General features: G+C 38.5%; 2 protein-coding genes and 1 pseudogene across 3 annotated transcripts; 2 read left to right on the top strand and 1 right to left on the bottom strand.

The window, feature by feature from the left end:
- Positions 1-340: 340 nt before the first annotated feature.
- Positions 341-7,422, top strand: LOC144657644 (uncharacterized). The gene is made up of 5 exons (XM_078517999.1): positions 341-1,850; positions 2,803-2,830; positions 4,166-4,804; positions 5,853-6,491; positions 7,209-7,422. The coding sequence occupies exons 1-5, from the start codon at positions 1,782-1,784 to the stop codon at positions 7,232-7,234; spliced, it is 1,401 nt and encodes a 466-aa protein (XP_078374125.1). The 5' UTR covers positions 341-1,781; the 3' UTR covers positions 7,235-7,422.
- A 1,155-nt stretch (positions 7,423-8,577) lies between these two features.
- LOC144657646 (uncharacterized) lies at positions 8,578-13,236 on the bottom strand. 2 transcript variants are annotated; one of them, XM_078518000.1, is made up of 6 exons: positions 13,176-13,194; positions 12,858-12,912; positions 12,373-12,464; positions 10,462-10,492; positions 9,690-9,869; positions 8,580-8,814 (listed from the first exon to the last, which is right to left on the bottom strand). In XM_078518000.1, the coding sequence occupies exons 3-6, from the start codon at positions 12,448-12,450 to the stop codon at positions 8,795-8,797; spliced, it is 309 nt and encodes a 102-aa protein (XP_078374126.1). In that variant the 5' UTR covers positions 12,451-12,464; positions 12,858-12,912; positions 13,176-13,194; the 3' UTR covers positions 8,580-8,794. The 2 variants fall into 2 exon arrangements, with proteins under 2 accessions (XP_078374127.1, XP_078374126.1); XM_078518001.1 differs by lacking the exon at positions 12,858-12,912 and having other exon boundaries at positions 8,578-8,814; positions 13,176-13,236.
- Positions 13,237-16,096: 2,860 nt separating this feature from the next.
- On the top strand, positions 16,097-17,532 carry LOC144657645 (substance-K receptor-like; annotated as a pseudogene).
- Positions 17,533-18,329: the final 797 nt, after the last annotated feature.

The following is an 18,329-nucleotide window of genomic DNA, read 5'->3' as shown; positions in this document are numbered from 1 at the left end:
ATGCCCTAAAATACCGACTTGGCCACAGTCTGCGTTCTTGGTGCTAAAAAAAGCGGGCTCAGGCAACATATTGGTAAAATGTATGAGTACATGTATTGGGAAAATAATTGTTGCGACAATTTCCCGTATTAAGTAACTAGCCCATTAACACTTCAAAACACAAAATCGTTTTCTACTCCATTTTATTATCTAACATGCAGAATTACATCAGTAATGCAAAAATTTAATTCCAATAGCCACAAAGTGAGTTACAGTAAAACATACAAGCATTGAAATATAGCTTGAACAAATCACTTACGTCACACACACACACACACACACACACACATGTTATGGCAGCCATCGCCTCTCCCGAATGCCCTAAACATACATCTTCCATTCTGGAAAAGAAATTGAACATTACTGTTACATTTAAAAATTATTTCAAAGTATTTTCCTGGTAAACTGTATCTCCATAGATTGAGCAACTAACCTAATATGAATAAGACTCATTTAGTGAAGAAATTATTCAACATGACACGAGCGTGGGACAAAGAAAAATGTGAGTCCCCGACGGGAATCGAACCCATGGCCTCCCAGATACCGGTTGTCATTTCCCATAAATTTGACTTAAGTCCGTGACAGGGTGTAAACTACTAACAATAATTGCAAAGATGTTACGTAACCGATGTTACGTAACCGCAGTTTGTTGTTGTGTGGTTACGTAACTACGTCTATAGTTAAGCATATTGTTAATAGTTTTCACCTTTTGAATATCTTTTCACAAATTATTATTTACATCTCACTGAGGTCAAACGAGAAAATTTAAGACTAAACTTGATAGTCTTACGTTAACAGTCAACTTGAAATCCTCAAGCAATTGCAGCAACCCCTCAAAGGAGATCCACTGGGTCGAAACCCTTTGAAGAACGGGGTATCAATCTGTAGGCCTATTGTTATGTGAAAAGATGCCAAAAAGTTGCGGGTATTCTGCAGTGTAGCGAGATATGTAGACAAACACAATAGTTTTGCAAAGACCAAGCATTTGTGTACAAAACTAAAGAAAAAAGCAAATTAGATGGTGTCGAAGATGAGAGGTAGTGATTCCGGTTTTAGTAAGCCTATTTAATACCTTCTTGGTTATGTAATCGTAATCCAGCTGGGATTAATTTACACGATCTGTCAATTCTGCGAAGGGCTACCAACCAATAGGAACCGCAAAAGATTTAATGATTACCGATGGCCGCTAATTGCCACTGACTTAAAAGGCACTGGACACAGTATACTTCATTCATTTCTCTTTATCTTGTTGAGCCAAGAAGTAAGGTAAGTGTTCTTGTCATCATGCTCAGAAATGTTTTTTTTCATGCCAGAGGTGCGTATTGAGAAACCGGTTTCTTTGTAAGATTTTTTTTGCCTTGGATCAGCCAAATTGAAACTCGAAATAAGTTAGTAAGGGTCAGGTTTTCGCATGGTAAGTGCGTTTTTATTTTCCTGACAAAGGCGGCAACAGAATGTCAGCTTTTTTTCATCAAAGTTTGCAAACCATAAGAATACGACATTTAGGGAACATAAAGTTCGTGATGACATGATAAGCTGACATCAACTTTTTCTTCTAAGCAAAATGAATATCTTAGTGTTGAAATAAATCGACGGATAAGCCAGTTGCATATATAGCTTGTTATGTTGGTGCTTTTTAATCTGAGATCATGGCCTCCCTCCCTTTTTTTAAAGGTTAGTAATTCGAACTCGCCGATTTTTCCCTTAGTTTTCAGGCAATTGTCCAAGGAGTGGCAGACACTATGAAGTGGATAATTTTATTATTGTTGGTTGTGAGTACAGCTGCATTCGTGGCGGAATCAAACATTCCAGTAAGTTGGCTGAGTTACTGTTAAAAAATGCAACCTTTATTGTTAACTTGCATCGCATTTGACACGTTTGCTGTCCTTAAATCTTTCGCCTCGTAATATTATGGAAAATACGATACCGTCCCCAATAAGAGAATACTATCAGCGTATTAGCTTTGATATATAATTGGTAGTCCAGCATGCATTAATAATTTGTAGAGAACGACCAATCATTAGATTAGTTTCGAAAAATCTTTCTTTAAAGCCTGGTTTTCACTAGCGATGCAAGCATAAGCGCAAGCACAAGCGCAAAGAAAACAGCTCTTATTTCTTCGTGAAAACGGCTTCGACTCGAGCAAAAGCACAAGCGCATTGCATTGTGATGCTTTTGCTAGTGCTAGCCGGGCAAGCACAAGCACAAGGATTAAAATTTGTCCTTTTTGCGTGATTACGCTTGTGCTTGCGCTTGTCCTTGCGTCGCTAGTGAAAACCAGGCTTAAGTTTTTGCGTTTCTAACGAGACCTTCGCTCGGCGTTTATTCGCCCGTTTCCATCGGCGTCTATTTTCTTCTATTTTTCTTTTGCTTTAGTAGTAGTCTTTGTTCTTTAGTTTCAGACTGTTTGTCAGTTATATTCCTTTTTTTTACCCTGACGCAATTTGAATAAAATGTTCTAAATGCATAAATACAAGATCGGGCTAGGGAACTCATTATTTATCACTTCAACTCGTGGTCATGTAATAGCTTTTATACTAGCTAACCCTAATCTAAATCGCTTAACTTATTTACTCCCAAATTCTGATTAAATTGTTACAAGTTCACCCTATATGAAGATCGACCTTTGATTCTAGCCCTAAGTGTGATTCCTACACCAGATTTCCTAGTACAGTTATTAAAAATGTGTTATTTTTAAATGCACATGGGAGCATGGCAGAAAGCGAACACTTCTCAGCAAAGCCGTTATTATATTTTTTTCAGATAGAAACCAGGGGCTCACAAAACGATGGTAAGTGATTACACTCGTTACAACTTTTTTAAAATAATCGCATCATTCCGTGAGCATTGCTTGTGCCAACTAAGCCGGTTAGATGGCATTTTCCACCAAAAACCTTTAAAATCGAAACGAAAAATACGATTACTTATTTGGAATGGCGATGTCTATTATGTTGCAAAGTTTACGCTCTATCGCTTTAAAAAAAGTAGTTCTTTTATTATCATTCAGGACCAGCTTACCCGGCGTAAAAAAATAGGACAAAGAGAATCGCACGCAATGCAAATTTAGAAATTTAACACCTAAGCTTCATCACAAAATACAAAATGTGTCATCAATTGGTGGTTTTATAAAGTGCTACAAAATCTGTTCGTTTGCATGAAAATCGTCACAAAACTAATGAAGCCGGCAGAAATGTTTATTCAAAATTATATTTTTTGAAAAAATTAGGGTATTACTATGAAGTTTGTGTCCCTAGTTGGGACACAAATATGGCGGCCATTAAACTGAAAAATAACGTAGATTCAACTATAAAAAATTTTCGCTTTCACTTAAAATAGCTTTAGATATCTCTTATGAATAATAACCAAGTTAGAAAATTTAAAATGTTCAATTGAAAAAATATCTGTTCAATTGTGACAGTTTAGAAAGTTTAAAACACGTTCATTTCCGAGATTTCAAAAATTTCAAAATGCTTCATCTTTTAAACAAAGCACTAAATCGATACCAAACTTTGCAAAGGAATTTATGTTTGTGTTTAGAAAATGTAAAATAATAGCTTTGTAGGATTAACAGTTAGATTTGAGAATTGGTGATGCCAGATAAAGAAAACACCAATATGATGAAAAATAAATGATGTGATATATTCTTACTGGGTAACCACGCCGGTTTAAGGGACTGTGTCACGGATTTTCGCCAAATTTAGGCAAGGGAAATTGCAATTAAATTCAGTGAAATATAAAAAACCTCATTAAACAGTGAAGCTGAACAGTTCAATAACACAGCAAATGCAAAAGAAGGTACGGAAGGCCAAAATGACGAAGATTAAAACGGATTGCAATATTGGTTTTTCAAATATTGTTGGGCTAAACAGTTTTCAAAGTTAGCCTTGCTTGCTCGTAACTTTAAATTATAAACCCTGGTCGACACATTTGGTTGCAATAAAGCTATGATTTGTCATTTAGATCCATAAAAGTAATTTGTTTGCAAACATTGAATTTCATAGCAAGTATTTGCAAAGCTTAAAAAATAAACTTAACTTCGCCGTGACGCAGTTCCTTTTAAGTAACGCTCTGTCCATTTTGCATCATCATTTGTCTTAATCTCTTTATGTGCAATTTTATCCTATAGATGACAATGTTCCAAATCCAATCGCCTTCTATCCTTTGAACAGCAAGTATGATACGCGAGAAATAGAAAATCGACAGCCCCAGGGTACCCCAGTTGGTGTTTCTCTAGCAGCAGGCCCCAATGGTAAGGCCGGTGGCTCGTACCAATTCACAGGACAAGCCAACAGTTACATCGAGTTCCCAAACAATGGAGGGTTAGACGTACAGCGCTCCATCACAATGTTATGTTGGATCTATCCTGAGAATACAGCTGGCCCTCTGTTCAATTATAAAGCAAGTGGCTCGTGGGGTATTCATATGTGGATGGTATCACCAGGAAAGCTGTTTGCTCGTTTCACAAAGAGAAATTACCAGTTTACTCCAGCTTTGATTTCCAGCCAGGTTGTGGCCCTAAACCAATGGCATTATGTTGGTGCGTCCTATGACCACAACACTGGTATTGCAAGTTTATGGCTTGATGGAGAACAAGTCCTGCAGCAGAATATTGGAGCCGGCTTAACTCTCGCAACTCAAGATAAAGTCAGAATGGGTGTCAAAACAGGTGATAGCAGGTATTTCAAGGGACAAATCGCCGCCATGCAGATTTATAACGTCGCTTTGACCGAGGAGCAAATACATGCAGTGAGGTTTGCCTTTCAAGGTAACAGATATTGGAGTTTCAGCCATATCGGGCAAACCAACATGTTGTTTTATTTTATCTTTAGACTACTTTTATTTAAATGTCATAAATTAAAACCAAAGCATTTACAATGCCAAATTTTAACAAACCAAATTTAACGAGGCAATATATATACACCAATTAAAACACGAAGTAATTACAAGAAATACACGGCGTTAATGTGGGTGATGTGTCTTTTTCATTAATGTTCCAATTTCATTTCTTACAACAACAAAAGAAAGTACCAATTCTAACCAAAACATAAAAGCTTATCATGTTTTTCAAATCTAAAAACTAATTTAAGATTGTGAAGTAACGCATGTGCCGCAGCATTAGTTTTCTAGCGTTTCTTATCTTGATGGTAGGGGTTTGGCCGAAACTTGTAAAAATCTTCCAGTACCAAAAGCTTTTTGTAAAGTATATACTGATGTATATGTTTTGTCTGAGCGAAATTGTTCCTGAATGCAACCAATAATCAGGGAAACCAGGTTTTGGTGTTTACCTGTACAGTTTCTTTTGAGACTCGATGTATATAATTTTCATTCCTGTTTCATGTGGAGTTTTATAGTAAATCATTCGATTAATCACAAGTGTCATTACAGCCAAGGCACGAAGTTCTGTTACCAATTGATCAAATGTTTTTCAAAATTCGAAACGGAAGTCTAGACAAAACGAAGAATGTCAAGACATGCGAATAATGCTACATGACACAAAAAAATCGTCCAATTTGATGAAAAAGAATTTACTTCAGTGTATTAACAAACTTGTGAAATATGTCTTTGCTTTAGAACTTTTTACCTGGTCTATATTGTTTTGAAGCTCTTTGTTGTCTTGGGCGCTCCTTGTTTTATGTCACTGTCGAGTTTCACTGGATTTTGCACCGAAGATTACCCTTAAAATATCCAGCGTGCTAGGAGCAAATCACGTTCAAGAATTAGCTTAGCAATGCATTTAGTCAGCCTGTCCATTTTAAATATTTGCTACTAACATTTTGTATAATCAATCTTCTAATTTTTTTCCAATCTCCTAGATGTCAATCTACCAGATCCGATTGCCTTCTATCCCTTGAACAGCAAGTATCAAACACGAGAGTTAGAAAATCGACAGCCCCAGGGTACCCCAGTTGGTGTTTCTCTAGCAGCAGGCCCCAATGGTAAGGCCGGTGGCTCGTACCAATTCACAGGACAAGCCAACAGCTACATCGAGTTCCCAAACGACGGCGGCTTAGACGTACAGCGCTCCATCACAATGTTATGTTGGGTCTATCCTCAGAATACAGCAGGCCCTTTGTTCAACTTTAAAACAAGTGGCTCTTGGGGTATTCATATGTGGATTGTGTCACCAGGAAAGCTGTTTGCTCGTTTTACAAAGAGAGATTACCAGTTTACTCCAGCTTTGATTACCAGCCAGTCACTAGCGCTAAACCAGTGGCATTATGTTGGTGCTTCCTATGACCGCAATACTGGTGTTGCAAGTCTGTGGTTGAACGGGCAACAAGTCGTGCAGCAGAATATTGGAGCCGGCCTTACGCTTGCTACACAAGATAAAGTCAGAATGGGTGTAAAAGGAGGCGATGGCAGGTATTTCAAGGGAAGAATCACCGCCATGCAGATTTATGACTTCGCTTTGACTGCGGAGCAAATTAATGCAGTGGAATCTGTTGTTCAAGGTAACCTTTTTGACCTTTTCTCCATCGTGATTTATTGTGGTAATTCAACCAGTGCTTTATTTTCACCTTTAAAGGAGCAATGTCATGGTATATTAAGTAATATTTGTGATTCCTTTTAAATTGAAGGAAACCTCAAAGTAATTTTTTTCTATCAAAGAAAAAAACAACAAAGGAGTAATACCGCGAAAATAAACAAACGGTTGATAAAGATTAAGACTAATTGTGGATGACAATTTTGAAAAAAAGTGCCAATTTTTTCAAAATTGTTTGTCTGTGACGTAGCTTCTTTGGAGTTGATATTTCTGGGTATTGTTTTGCCTTTTTTTAGTTAATATATGTTATGATGTAATTGTTTTCTATTTAATTTGGCAAAATAAAATGGTTGTTGCTGTTGTTTTCGTTATTTGCCAAGAACAGATTCCTTGTATGTATGGTTGCTGTAGACTGCCCCAAGGTATTACAGCACAATTTCGTTGTAAACTGTAAAATATCAAGTGCAACATAACAATATTCTGCAAGAGGCACACTTTCTTAAAAAGTCACGTTGCAAAGCTGCTTACTAACATTACGTGCACATAAAGATAATTATTCTGTTGATAAAATTATAATTACTATTTTCTGTATGCCCTCTCTTCCTCCTGGAATTTGAAAATCACTTTTGACGATAAACTGCTAAACTAATTTTAAAACACTGCAATGTTTTTACCTTTTTTCCAGGGCGTTGTTCAACGATTGATGTTTGAAGACAGTGGCACGCATTCTGTCATGTGACGTCATTAATAGTTCAGGATGACGCAATTATAAGTCAAGGAAAAGAATGTTCTGATGCATTCAGAGATTTGTTTGTTGTTATTGTTGTTAATTTTTTCCAGTAGATACATCTGTAAAATGCAGTGCTATTATCTTGATGCTTCAATAAACAAGCGATTAAATGAAATGATCTCCTTAGTTTTGAAGTTTTGTAAATGATCGGTGTTGGTGGTTTCGTTCCCGATAGGCGGCGAGGAGGAATCCACGTCTCTTGGTTTCTCTTCTCTTAAATCAATCTTTTGACGAAGAATTAGAACAAAGATAAAAAACAATGTTTTAGTCCTTCGGAAACTGGGAGTCGTGAGATGTTGCCTAAGGAAAAGGTTGACAGAGTAAATTCTTTTCTGCGGTACCCTATTTCATTACCAAACAAAGCAAATTTAAACCGACCAAATGTTCCCAGAAATGGCCCTTTTGGCAAAGGTTGATTAAGCTGTATTTAAGTTTGGAAAATGTAATAGCATGATCTAGATAGCCCGAATACCACTTTTTGAGCACTTTCGTATAATATAACGGTGAAAATTTAAGATGGTTTGAACATTTGAGAAGGTAAAAGGATTTGTACGAAAGTGAGCTAAACTGAGAAGGCCTTGCAACAATCCAAACAGATGTTCGAAATATTTATCTTAATTTCAAGAAAAAGCTGTCAGTGGCGGACCTAGGGGAGGAGGGGAGGGGCCCAGAGGCCCGGGTCCCTCCTTAATTTTTGGTTTAAGACATCGCCCCCACCCGCTAAATTGTTTCGAGTGTACGACTGGTCCACAAGTTCTCGGTAAAATTAATTGTTCGTGCAAGTTTTCTAGCTGTAATTCGTATCATAGCGTGCACTTTAATTTTACGAACTGTGTGAAGATAGACAATGACGTCCGATATTTAAAAGCACAACACTGTAAGCGGCCCTGTTAAAAAAGTAAATTAGCGCTACAAAATTGTCAAATCGCGTGCACAAGTTTATTTCAAACCTGTATTGTATAAAGATCGCAGCTACTTTCAGTGTAAAAAGGGATTTATACGATTAATAGCCAGGGCATTCTCGACCCCAGAGCTCTTGTCTTTTGCACTTGACTGACTCTTCTCGCCGTCAGTCATGCGCAAAAGGGAAGTGCTCTGGAGTCGAGAATGTAGCCAGGGTAATACGCAAACTGCGCATGCCCTAAAATACCGACTTGGCCAGGTCTGCGTTCTTGGTGCTAAAAAAAGCGGGCTCAGGCACCATATTGGAAAAATGTATGAGAACATGTATTGGGAAAATAATTGTTGCGACAATTTCCCGTATTAAGTAACTAGCCCATTAACACTTCAAAACACAAAATCGTTTTCTACTCCATTTTATTATCTAACATGCAGAATTACATCAGTAATGCAAAAATCTAATTCCAATAGCCACAAAGTGAGTTACAGTAAAACATACAAGCATTGAAATATAGCTTGAACAAATCACTGACGTCACACACACATACATGTTATGGCAGCCATCGCCTCTCCCGAATGCCCTAAACATACATCTTCCACTCTGGAAAAGAAATTGAACATTACTGTTACATTTAAAAATTATTTTAAAGTATTTCCCTGGTAAACTTTATCTCCATAAATTGAGCAACTAACCTAATATAAATAACACTCATTCAATCATTGGGTTTCAGACTGATAAATCAATAGCGATGCCGTTTTATAAATCCTTAACATGCCCAGAGTATGTGAGATCATTGACTATCGGCGAATAATCAACGACTAATTGAGCCAGATTTACACGGGAAATTTTTATGTGACAATTTTTACGTGACAAATGTATTTTATCGTGCCGACACAACAATTATTTATCAGCAGTCGAAAGTTTAGTGCGCCAGTAATGAATTTGGACAGCAGAGATACGCACAGAGATACGCGCGCGCAGTGCTCAGTGAGAGTTTGGGCATCCTCGTACCCAGGGTCTTTGTTCACTTTGACCAGCGAAGAGTTTGGGAGATTGGGGACCACATATGCTGATGGGACATTTTATGCGACTAGTCGTCTACACGAGCATTTTTCTTATATGACATCTTTTATTGGTCACTTAAAAGCTAATACACCAGCTTGTCAACAAATATATTTGACACATAAAAATTGACCAATTTTTTTCGTCTACACGAGCAAATTAAAGTAGTCACATAACAGTTGCGCGTGTAAACCCAGCCTAAAGCACGCCAATTAATTTTTATTCAATTTTGGTCATCTCTGATAAAACATGCATGTTGTTTAGCCAGTCAGAGCGCGCAAAGACTATCATAAAATACATAAATCAATAACAATTTCAGCATCATAACATAATCTCGCCGAATTATTTAACGGTTGTCTTCCTTATTGCCATAACCCTTTGTGGGTATAGGGCCGGGAGGACGGTTGTCTTACCTTCGTAATTATATTTCCCGTCACCTTGGTCCATTCTTTTCATCCATTCAGTCACCCATTGCAGAGAGTGGGTTTTCTTTTTCTTGAGACCTGTTTGCAAATAATGTTTCATCTCTTCTGGAGTGACGAATCCGTCTTGATCGGTGTCAGCTTTATTGAATTCTTCCAAACTTTTGTAGTCTGAGGAGAAGACCCTAGTTTGAACTCTTTGTCTTTCAGTTTCAATCGAAATAGTTAATTAAAATAGGCCATTTCCGAGTTACCCTTTGCCTCTAGTCTACGTGCGAAACCATTCATATAAAAATGAGTTTCTCCTACAAGCCCATTTTCGTGTAGATGAAACTCGTTTTCATTTGAATGGTTACGCACGTAGACTCGTTTTAAAACAGATGCAATGGGAAACTCGAAAATGGTCCATTATACAACAAGAAAATGTATTTGAACTTAACAAACGTTGACAACCCTAAATTCTCACTTTGATCTCTAACTTAGCCTGCGAGCAAGCTCTCTCGGGGATGGTCAACCTCGTCCCCAGGGCTTTTCCCTTCTTCCTGAGGGACGTGCCCCTCACGAAGGAAAAGCTTTGGGAACGAAGTTGAGGCATAGCAAGATGCGCGCAGGTTTATAACTCAAACTTTTCAGATTTTCAGGCTTCCATCGAAGAAACCGAGAACATAAATTGCAATTTTTTTTCAACAATATTCGTAACTATTAAGTTTAACCTTGGTTATTAATGAAAGAAAACAAATAGTTAAGCGAGATGATTTCTTACCAACTTCCCTGGTTTCCATCCAAAATGAAAACTGAAAAAAACGATAACGTTTAGCTAAAAAATTACACGAAAAATGCTTAAATTTAAGTCAGACCTAGGACTCCTGATTAAAATGTGAAAAAATGTTTTACACTGGCTTAGAAAAACTAGTTAAACAAAACGTTTTGCAACAATACTAAAAGACGATTCGACCTAAAAGCCTAGGTTCTCTTTTAAAAGCTTCGGTTATGAAAGAGTGAAAGCGCGACACTGTTATGCAAATTCGTGATTTTTCAGTCCTAAAAAATTTCATTGAAATTAAATGAAATACGCCGGGTGATGAAATGTCCTCTACTCAATTTACTTGCATTGTTTGCAAAAAAAACTATTTTTATTTTCACTCGGACAAAGAGCTGACATTTGAAATATCACCAGCTGATAACCAGCTGCAATATTTGTTAACCCGATCAGTTCTTTGCAGATTTAATTTACAAATTCACAGCAACTTGAAAAAAGTCTTAAAAAAAGGATTCCAGCCTATGTTGGGTGCTTTAATACGTGAACTTCTAATTAGAAAGAGAGAGACAAAAAATTGTACCAAATTTTGGTTCTTTTCAAGAGATAAGTAATTTTCTTTTGCAAATTAAGGCTACTAGCTATGAAATGTGTGCCTTCTGGAGAATCCCATTGAGTTGCGTGATTCAACCTTGATTAGGGATATGTTGAAGCCCAAAATTTATTAACAGATAACAAATAACTTTTCATAACTTGTTGACGATGAAATGTCTAAAACGTTTTAATTAACTAGTCTTCCGCCCCTTGCGCCCGATGCGTGCTCAATGTTCCATGGCCGAAACGATTGACGGAATCTATTTTACATATACAGGACAACTTTCGAAACTACAGTTGAACCTCGCTAATTCGAACTCGGTTATTTCGAATTCCCCGTTAATTCGAACTAAAACCCGTTTCCCTTGGATTTGCCCTTAAGTCATTTACTATCGGCTATTTCGAACTCCCGCTATTTCGAACTATTTTTTGTTTCCCCCGACGGTTCGAAATAACGAGGTTCAACTGTAGCTCCCTAGTGCTCTAGAAAACAAATAAGTATCTGAATAAACTGAAGGTATAAACTAATAATGAAAACTGGAATACTGAGACTAGCAACTCTCATACTGTGTAAAAACACTTAAAAATATTTAACAATTAACATTGCTTTGACTAGCCGTTCGAGATAACATAAACGCCCTGTCTAGCTTTCTATTGGTTTGATCAATGGATTAAAGAACTCCTCGGGCGATTCGCCTTCCTCGGTCGACTGGTTCCTTTGAAGGATTGCGATGTATGACAATACCTTTATTGCTCTAAGCTCTGAACCGTTCGGAAAACACGCAAAAAGAATTAATGATGTTGTTATAATGGGTTTGTTTCAAGTTTTGCATTTTGAAATTACTATCAAATGTTGGCATTTAACCGTAACGAACCGTAACATTCATTCATAGAAAAAATACATATATAATACTTGCCATCTTGTTGGTTAAGTCACGAGTTAAGGGGTTGGAGTCTTGAAATGATTTACCCACCCTTTAGCGGCAAGCGTATATCATCTTTGGTTGTGTCGCTCGAAGAAAGATCTCTTGTTAGAAACTATAAAGGTATTTTCTAAACTCTTTTATTTTTTGTGTGAACCGTGAACCTTTGGCCAAAAAAATCAGAGAGCCCAAGACTTTGCAGGAAAATGTTCGAGACTCCGAAGCAGGAAAAAACACACAAAAATGAGACTTCGTGAGCTTATCGCAAAGGCTTCCGAAATTAAGAGATCATATCAAAAGTTTCGAAGGCACACTGCATTTTTTCAGATACCATTTACCACCCTTATTTAGCTCCGAATGCACAATGCGTTGGTTACGCGTTTAATTCATAACCACTTACCGGAATCCTTGATGCTCCTGAAGCTACAGCTGTTGCTACAACTAACAGTAAGATAATCCACATCTGCGAGCCCGCCATTCTGTCTACTGGCCCTGCAAAGTGAAAACACCGATTAGTTCCGCAAATTCCGCGTTTAACGCGCCAATACAAGAAAGGACATGTTGTAGGGATATGTCGAGTCGACAGGTAGCAGGGGAATCTTACATGTACAAATACAGGCCATGAAAATGAAGTGGAGACATGATGCAGTGACGAGGACATGTCCCTTCGTGTGTGCTGTTACGTTTTTAGGGACATGTCGCTAATACATATCTCTGCTACGCTTTCGTGTGAGTTTTGCCCTCGTTACACATCATTGCGACATTTTCCTCCGTGTCCCAGCACCTTTAATTTCTGCTGAAAACGTTTAAAAATGAACTAAGTGAAGAGAACACTCTTCACTTCAATCAACTCAATACGAAGCTTGTTGGAAACGTTCAGCTTACCGGAGTCGTCAGCTCTGAAGGAATGTCGAACTCAAATGAGAGAACTGTCGGCACTCTGTGGGTCCAAGCAAATGAAGTGGTTGGGGTTTTCTCATTCTCAACATAATTTAACGCTTTCTCCAGGCTGCGTGCTTTAATTTGTATTGTGTTTTCATTGTTATTAATTACTTTAGACTTGAATAGTCGGACTAGTTTCAAAAGAAAATGATGTATGGGGTTGTCGTGCTCCATCTCTTTCTCCATCTGATTGCGAGCCAAAAAAAAGTCCTATTCTCGAGCGACAAGCCGGCTTTAAGGCGAGGTAGAAGAGAACCTTACCTTGCAAAATGTTTAGCCAGATAGAACAACTAGACTCTGTTAACTAAACCTCATCTTTAATCAACCTAAATAGTTCTGATAATAGTTGCACTGACACATTGTTATTTATCTTTACAAAAAGCACTGAACCAGTTCATCTCCTTTCTTATAATGTTCACAGTAAATTAATTAAAAAACCTGGGTTCTCGAGTACGATGCTTTTCGGCATCACTTTTGTTTTTGTTTTTTTGTTTTGTTTTTTTGTTTTGATGTGATGTCCTCAGTGGAAAGTCATCCAGCGAGTTTCATAAACTTTTCGTGGTCGCATGTTTCATTTTGGATTTCGTAAAGACCCTTAGGACATATTCTATTTGGAAAAATTGTTATGCGTAACGGATGTCCCCCCGAAATATAATAAAATCCTGTTCCGCCAAAGTGATCACTTGAGCATTACTAACACTCTAAGAACATTCCTTTCACAGCTGTAGTAAATGAAGAACTGTGGGAACCTCGCTCGTACTAACCAGCTGATCGTGAGAAATGCCGTCACGCTGACATCATTTTGCTGCACTTTTTCCTTCTTAAATTCTAACAAAAAGCAAATGTAGGCTATAAATTTTAGCGTGCTACTCGGACGGTAAAAACAGAGGGTGCGGTCCCCCGAGTTGTGCCCACCGCTCTGATCACGCGAATACAGAAAGAGGATAATACTGGCGTGACTCTCGACCCCCGCTCAAATGAGAAAAATTGTACTCCTTTTAATTTTCTTGTAACTGGCGACAATAAGTGGCCTACTTTTTTGGTGGATGTTCGCGCAAGTTCCCTTGCTGAAATTCTTTACGTGCACACTAATTTAACGGACTGTGAAGTTAAATAATAAATGGCGTCATGTCACATTTAGTGAGCGGCCCTGTTAAAAGAGGAATTTAGCGCTACAAAGCCGTCGTCTGTCGCAAATCGCGAGCGCAAGTTCATTTTTTGTTCAATATACAATTGTATAAAGATCGCGCTTCTTTGTAAATAAGATTTTGAGGATTAGAAAAGATTTCTAAATAAAGGAGAATCGATCGATCAAACTTACACTAATCTCAACCAACTCGCTACGGCTCTTATGCATCAACGAAACAAACAACAACTTAACAATCCTAGCCTGCCCGTTCAATTCCCTTAACTCGCGCCAATGCCCGATTCCCTTTTTGGCGCGCGCCCGCATGGACCGGAATCACAGTAGTTGCATTCATCGTCGCTAAGGGCCTGTTTACATGATTCCGGAATGACTTTCATTCCGGAACGAAACTCATCCCGGAATGAAGTTCATTCTGCATTCATGACAGAGTCGACCCGTTCAACCAAAGGCATTTTCACGTGCGCGGTTTTCACGCGAGATCAAAACAAGGTGGCGCATGTTTCGCGCGAGATCAAAACACGATGGCGCATGTTTCGCGCAAACATGTTTTTGTGCCCATTAATGGCCGTATCTGCAATTTCAATGAGCAATTTGACCATAGAGCTGCTTGTTTCGGCTAAACAGTAAATGCTATTACGTTTTTTCACTCTGAATTCAAACTGTGGCTTCCGTATGCGGTTTCATGAGTTGCGATTTCATCTCGGAACGAAATTCGTTCTGCGTTTACATGATACCAGAATGAAATGTCATTCCAAAACGAAACTTTCATTCCGGAATGAAAACCGGAATGAACTCATTCCGGAATGACTTGACTTTCGTCTCGGTATCATGTAAACAGATACAGAGAAATGTATGGGGATGGAATGAACTCGTTCCGGAATGAAAGTCATTCCGGAATCATGTAAACAGGCCCTAAGTCTCGCACATGGTTTGATGAAAACAACTACCATGATTCCGTGCAGGCGTGTGCCATAGAGGGAATCGGGCATTATAAAATGGACACTGTAAGAACTTTCCACTCAGAGAACAGTTTAAATTCAATCGACAGCATAAACCGAGCTCTCGACGATTGTTACGAAAATAAAGGCTGCAGCTGTGGTCAAAATATATTCCAAAACGAGGCTGTCTTTTTTCATTTTCCAGAAAAAGGAACTTTGCCAAAGCAACACACATATACTTTATAGATGGTTTGTTATAAATTCAGAAGTAGCAGGATACATTAAACTCCACTGCGTCGCTTAATTTTACATGCATGGTGTTCTTGGCACTATTATTGCGAAGAGACAACCTCTCAATTGCTTGATTTGATGTATTACTTCCAAGCAAATGAAAGTGCGCCGATTTTACAAATAAACTAAAATTTACATTCTAAAAGTTTTATGTTTGTTGTTGTTGTTCGAACGAACTGAAAAAAATCGTTCTTTCCTCCTAGAAATCGGCGACAACTTGTTCAAAGATTATTCAGTACATTCCACTCTACTTTATTATCGTCTCAAGACGAAATACGCGGTGTCTTTCCTTTCTAAATTGTCTGCACATCTTTCCTTTCTAAATTGTCCGCACACTACAAAACGAACCTCGATACTTAAGCAGCTGTATTGTTCGTTCCAGGATATTGTTTTATATGAGAACTCTAATAGCTGCCATGTATATGCAAGGACAGGCTTGTCACGACTAAATTACAATAAAAACCAAAGAGAAATGATTCAATTTATATGACGGCAATTAGTTATGCGTTTAAAAACAAAAGCAGCTATTCTGCTAGAAAAGTCATTTTTCTTAAAAGTAATAATCTGTTTCTTCGGAAAGTGGCAAAATTTTCAATTTTTGCTTGTGTATTTGTCAAAAAGAATACATTTAGCTTGTCTGGCAGGTGAAGTTTGCCTTTCATATAATACTAAGATGCCCGGGCTATTGTCAATGCAAACATCGGGAATTTGCTTTTGGCATAAGTTAGACAAGATTCGTAAATATAATGACATTTAAAAGACAATCGGAGCTATGGAAAATCGATCAGCTAGCTACAGCTGCTACTGAAATTTTAAAGTCATTTTTTCCAGCTTTCGAAAAATGTCGTCTTTAAACTCAACCTCGAACGATTCGGTAGTGTATGAAGCCCCGTGTTTCCTCTACGACACGGATTTGATTCGCGTTTTACGTGTCGCTCCATTCGCACCGATCGCGTTTTTCGCTATAACAGGTAACCCCTTGGTGCTGGCTGTTGTCTGTGGAAAGAAAACAATGCGGAAAATCCATCAACTTCTTCATCGCAAACATGGCGCTAAGCGATTTAATCTTCACAGTGGTCTACATTCCTCGCGTTATCACTCTCTTTTTATTTGGATATAAGTGGCTCGTGCACGACTCAGCGGGCTTGATATTTTGCCATATGCTACCTTTTCTCATAGAAATATCGATCATCGTTTCCGTCCTTACGATCGTTGCGATAAGCGTGGATCGTTTTCTGGCGGTGACGTTTCCGTTGCGATCATTCGTTACGACAAAACGTTGCGTGTTCGTTATCTTCGCGATGTGGCTGATCGCGATAAGCGTAAAGATCCCGACTCTCTTTTCGAACAAACTTGGAAAAATTCCAAGGGAAAACCTATTGCGTTGTCGACTTCGATTCAACTTACGGCGCAGGATCAGGACAGATCTACTTTAAGGTTATATTCATAGCCTTGTATGGAATACCCTTTTCGGTTACTGTGCTCTTGAACTCCGCAATTGTTGTTACAATGCGCAAAAGGAGAGTCCCAGGAAATTCATTTTCAGACGCTTGCAACAGGCGCAGGGAGGAAACTAATCGTCGAGTCATGAGGATGGTTCTTGTTGTTGTATTAGCGTTTCTTCTGTGCTGGTCGCTATATTTTGTCTTGATGGTGCTTCGTAAAAATGGCGTGCATGTTTCTTGTGACGTTCTGTACTTAAGGCTGCTGCTGGTTCATTTTAACGCCGCCCTCACACCCTGGATCTATGCAATGTTCAGCGAGAACTACCGCCAAGGGTTTGGCGATATTTTGTCCAGGCTGGGATGTCCTGTCTTCGTTACACGGCAGAGAGATTCTGTGCGAGAAAACCCTACCACGAGCCACAGACAAAACTCTGCGGCTGATAACGTACATGCAAATATCGTTTCAACTGCAGACCTTGGGAACGCCTCAGTACGGCTCAACAGCGCAGTTACTGGACTAATCAATCAGTGCGTAAATTTTCACGGTATTATTCTTACACTTAATTTTCTCTGTATGTTATTTCAGGGTGCAGTTGCGATGAATTTCTTTTTTGTTAGTTTTTTCTAGTTTGTATAATCCTGGTTTCATGGTAGAAGCGACATAGCCCACTACAACGAATATACTTCCCGGGATACTTCCCGGCTTAGTGCCGCTAATACTGTACATGTTTATATTTGATTTTTTTTACAGAAAAAACACGGCACAATCCGCGTCTTGGTACCGCATTTAGCTTTGTAACGTGATTCAACCATTTAAATATAAATAAAATAACAAAATAGGAAGTAATAATTTAAGGATAAATAAAACTGAAAAAAAAATCAGCACATCCCTGGATGGAAATTGAAACCCTTACCACCTGCAATAACGTAACTATGGTAACAGTCGTCGGTTCTCTCCTCAGATTGATCAGAAGACAATCCCGAAAATAAATTATCAATTTTTAAAGTAGAGTAAAAATAATTAAATTTCACTGAATGAAGCATGGGGTAAATAACTATGCGCGGAACACCCTAAGTGAGATCAAAAATTCGATATTTACACCCCGAAGCGAGAAGACGACCATCCCCTCCCCTTTCATATGCGATCCCCCCCTCCCCCCCCCCCCACGCCCCGGGTTAAACGTATGCCTCATTATTCTATCAGGTTTTCTCTCAGCCGGGCAACAATCCTGACAACTCCGCACGAGTGATGTTTTGACATCTCTTCTCATTGTTTGACAAGTGATGAAATCGTCTACAATCTCCGAAACATTGCGCAAAATGCAGACCAGAGAACTTCCTTTATTGCAAATACAAATGTGCGGTGTTCAATGACTTCAAAGATTGCATCAGTCATTAATTAATTAATTCGTTAGCGCGTAGGCTGATAACGACCTACATGTAACACACATTTTGCCGTGCGCCCTATTTAATGTAAAAACTTGCTTCTGTTTTTAGTTCCAGTTTCTTCTACACGAGCTGAACTGCTGTGACAAAATCGGCACACTTAAAAAGGGCGTTGTTGTGTTTATATTTTCTTATGAGCAGCTGACAA

The sequence above is a fragment of the Oculina patagonica genome, chromosome 6, assembly GCF_052425735.1.
Source record: "Oculina patagonica isolate OP01 chromosome 6, crgOcupat, whole genome shotgun sequence".
Taxonomy (NCBI): Eukaryota; Metazoa; Cnidaria; class Anthozoa; order Scleractinia; family Oculinidae; genus Oculina; species Oculina patagonica.
This window is presented reverse-complemented; position numbering and strand designations above follow the sequence as displayed.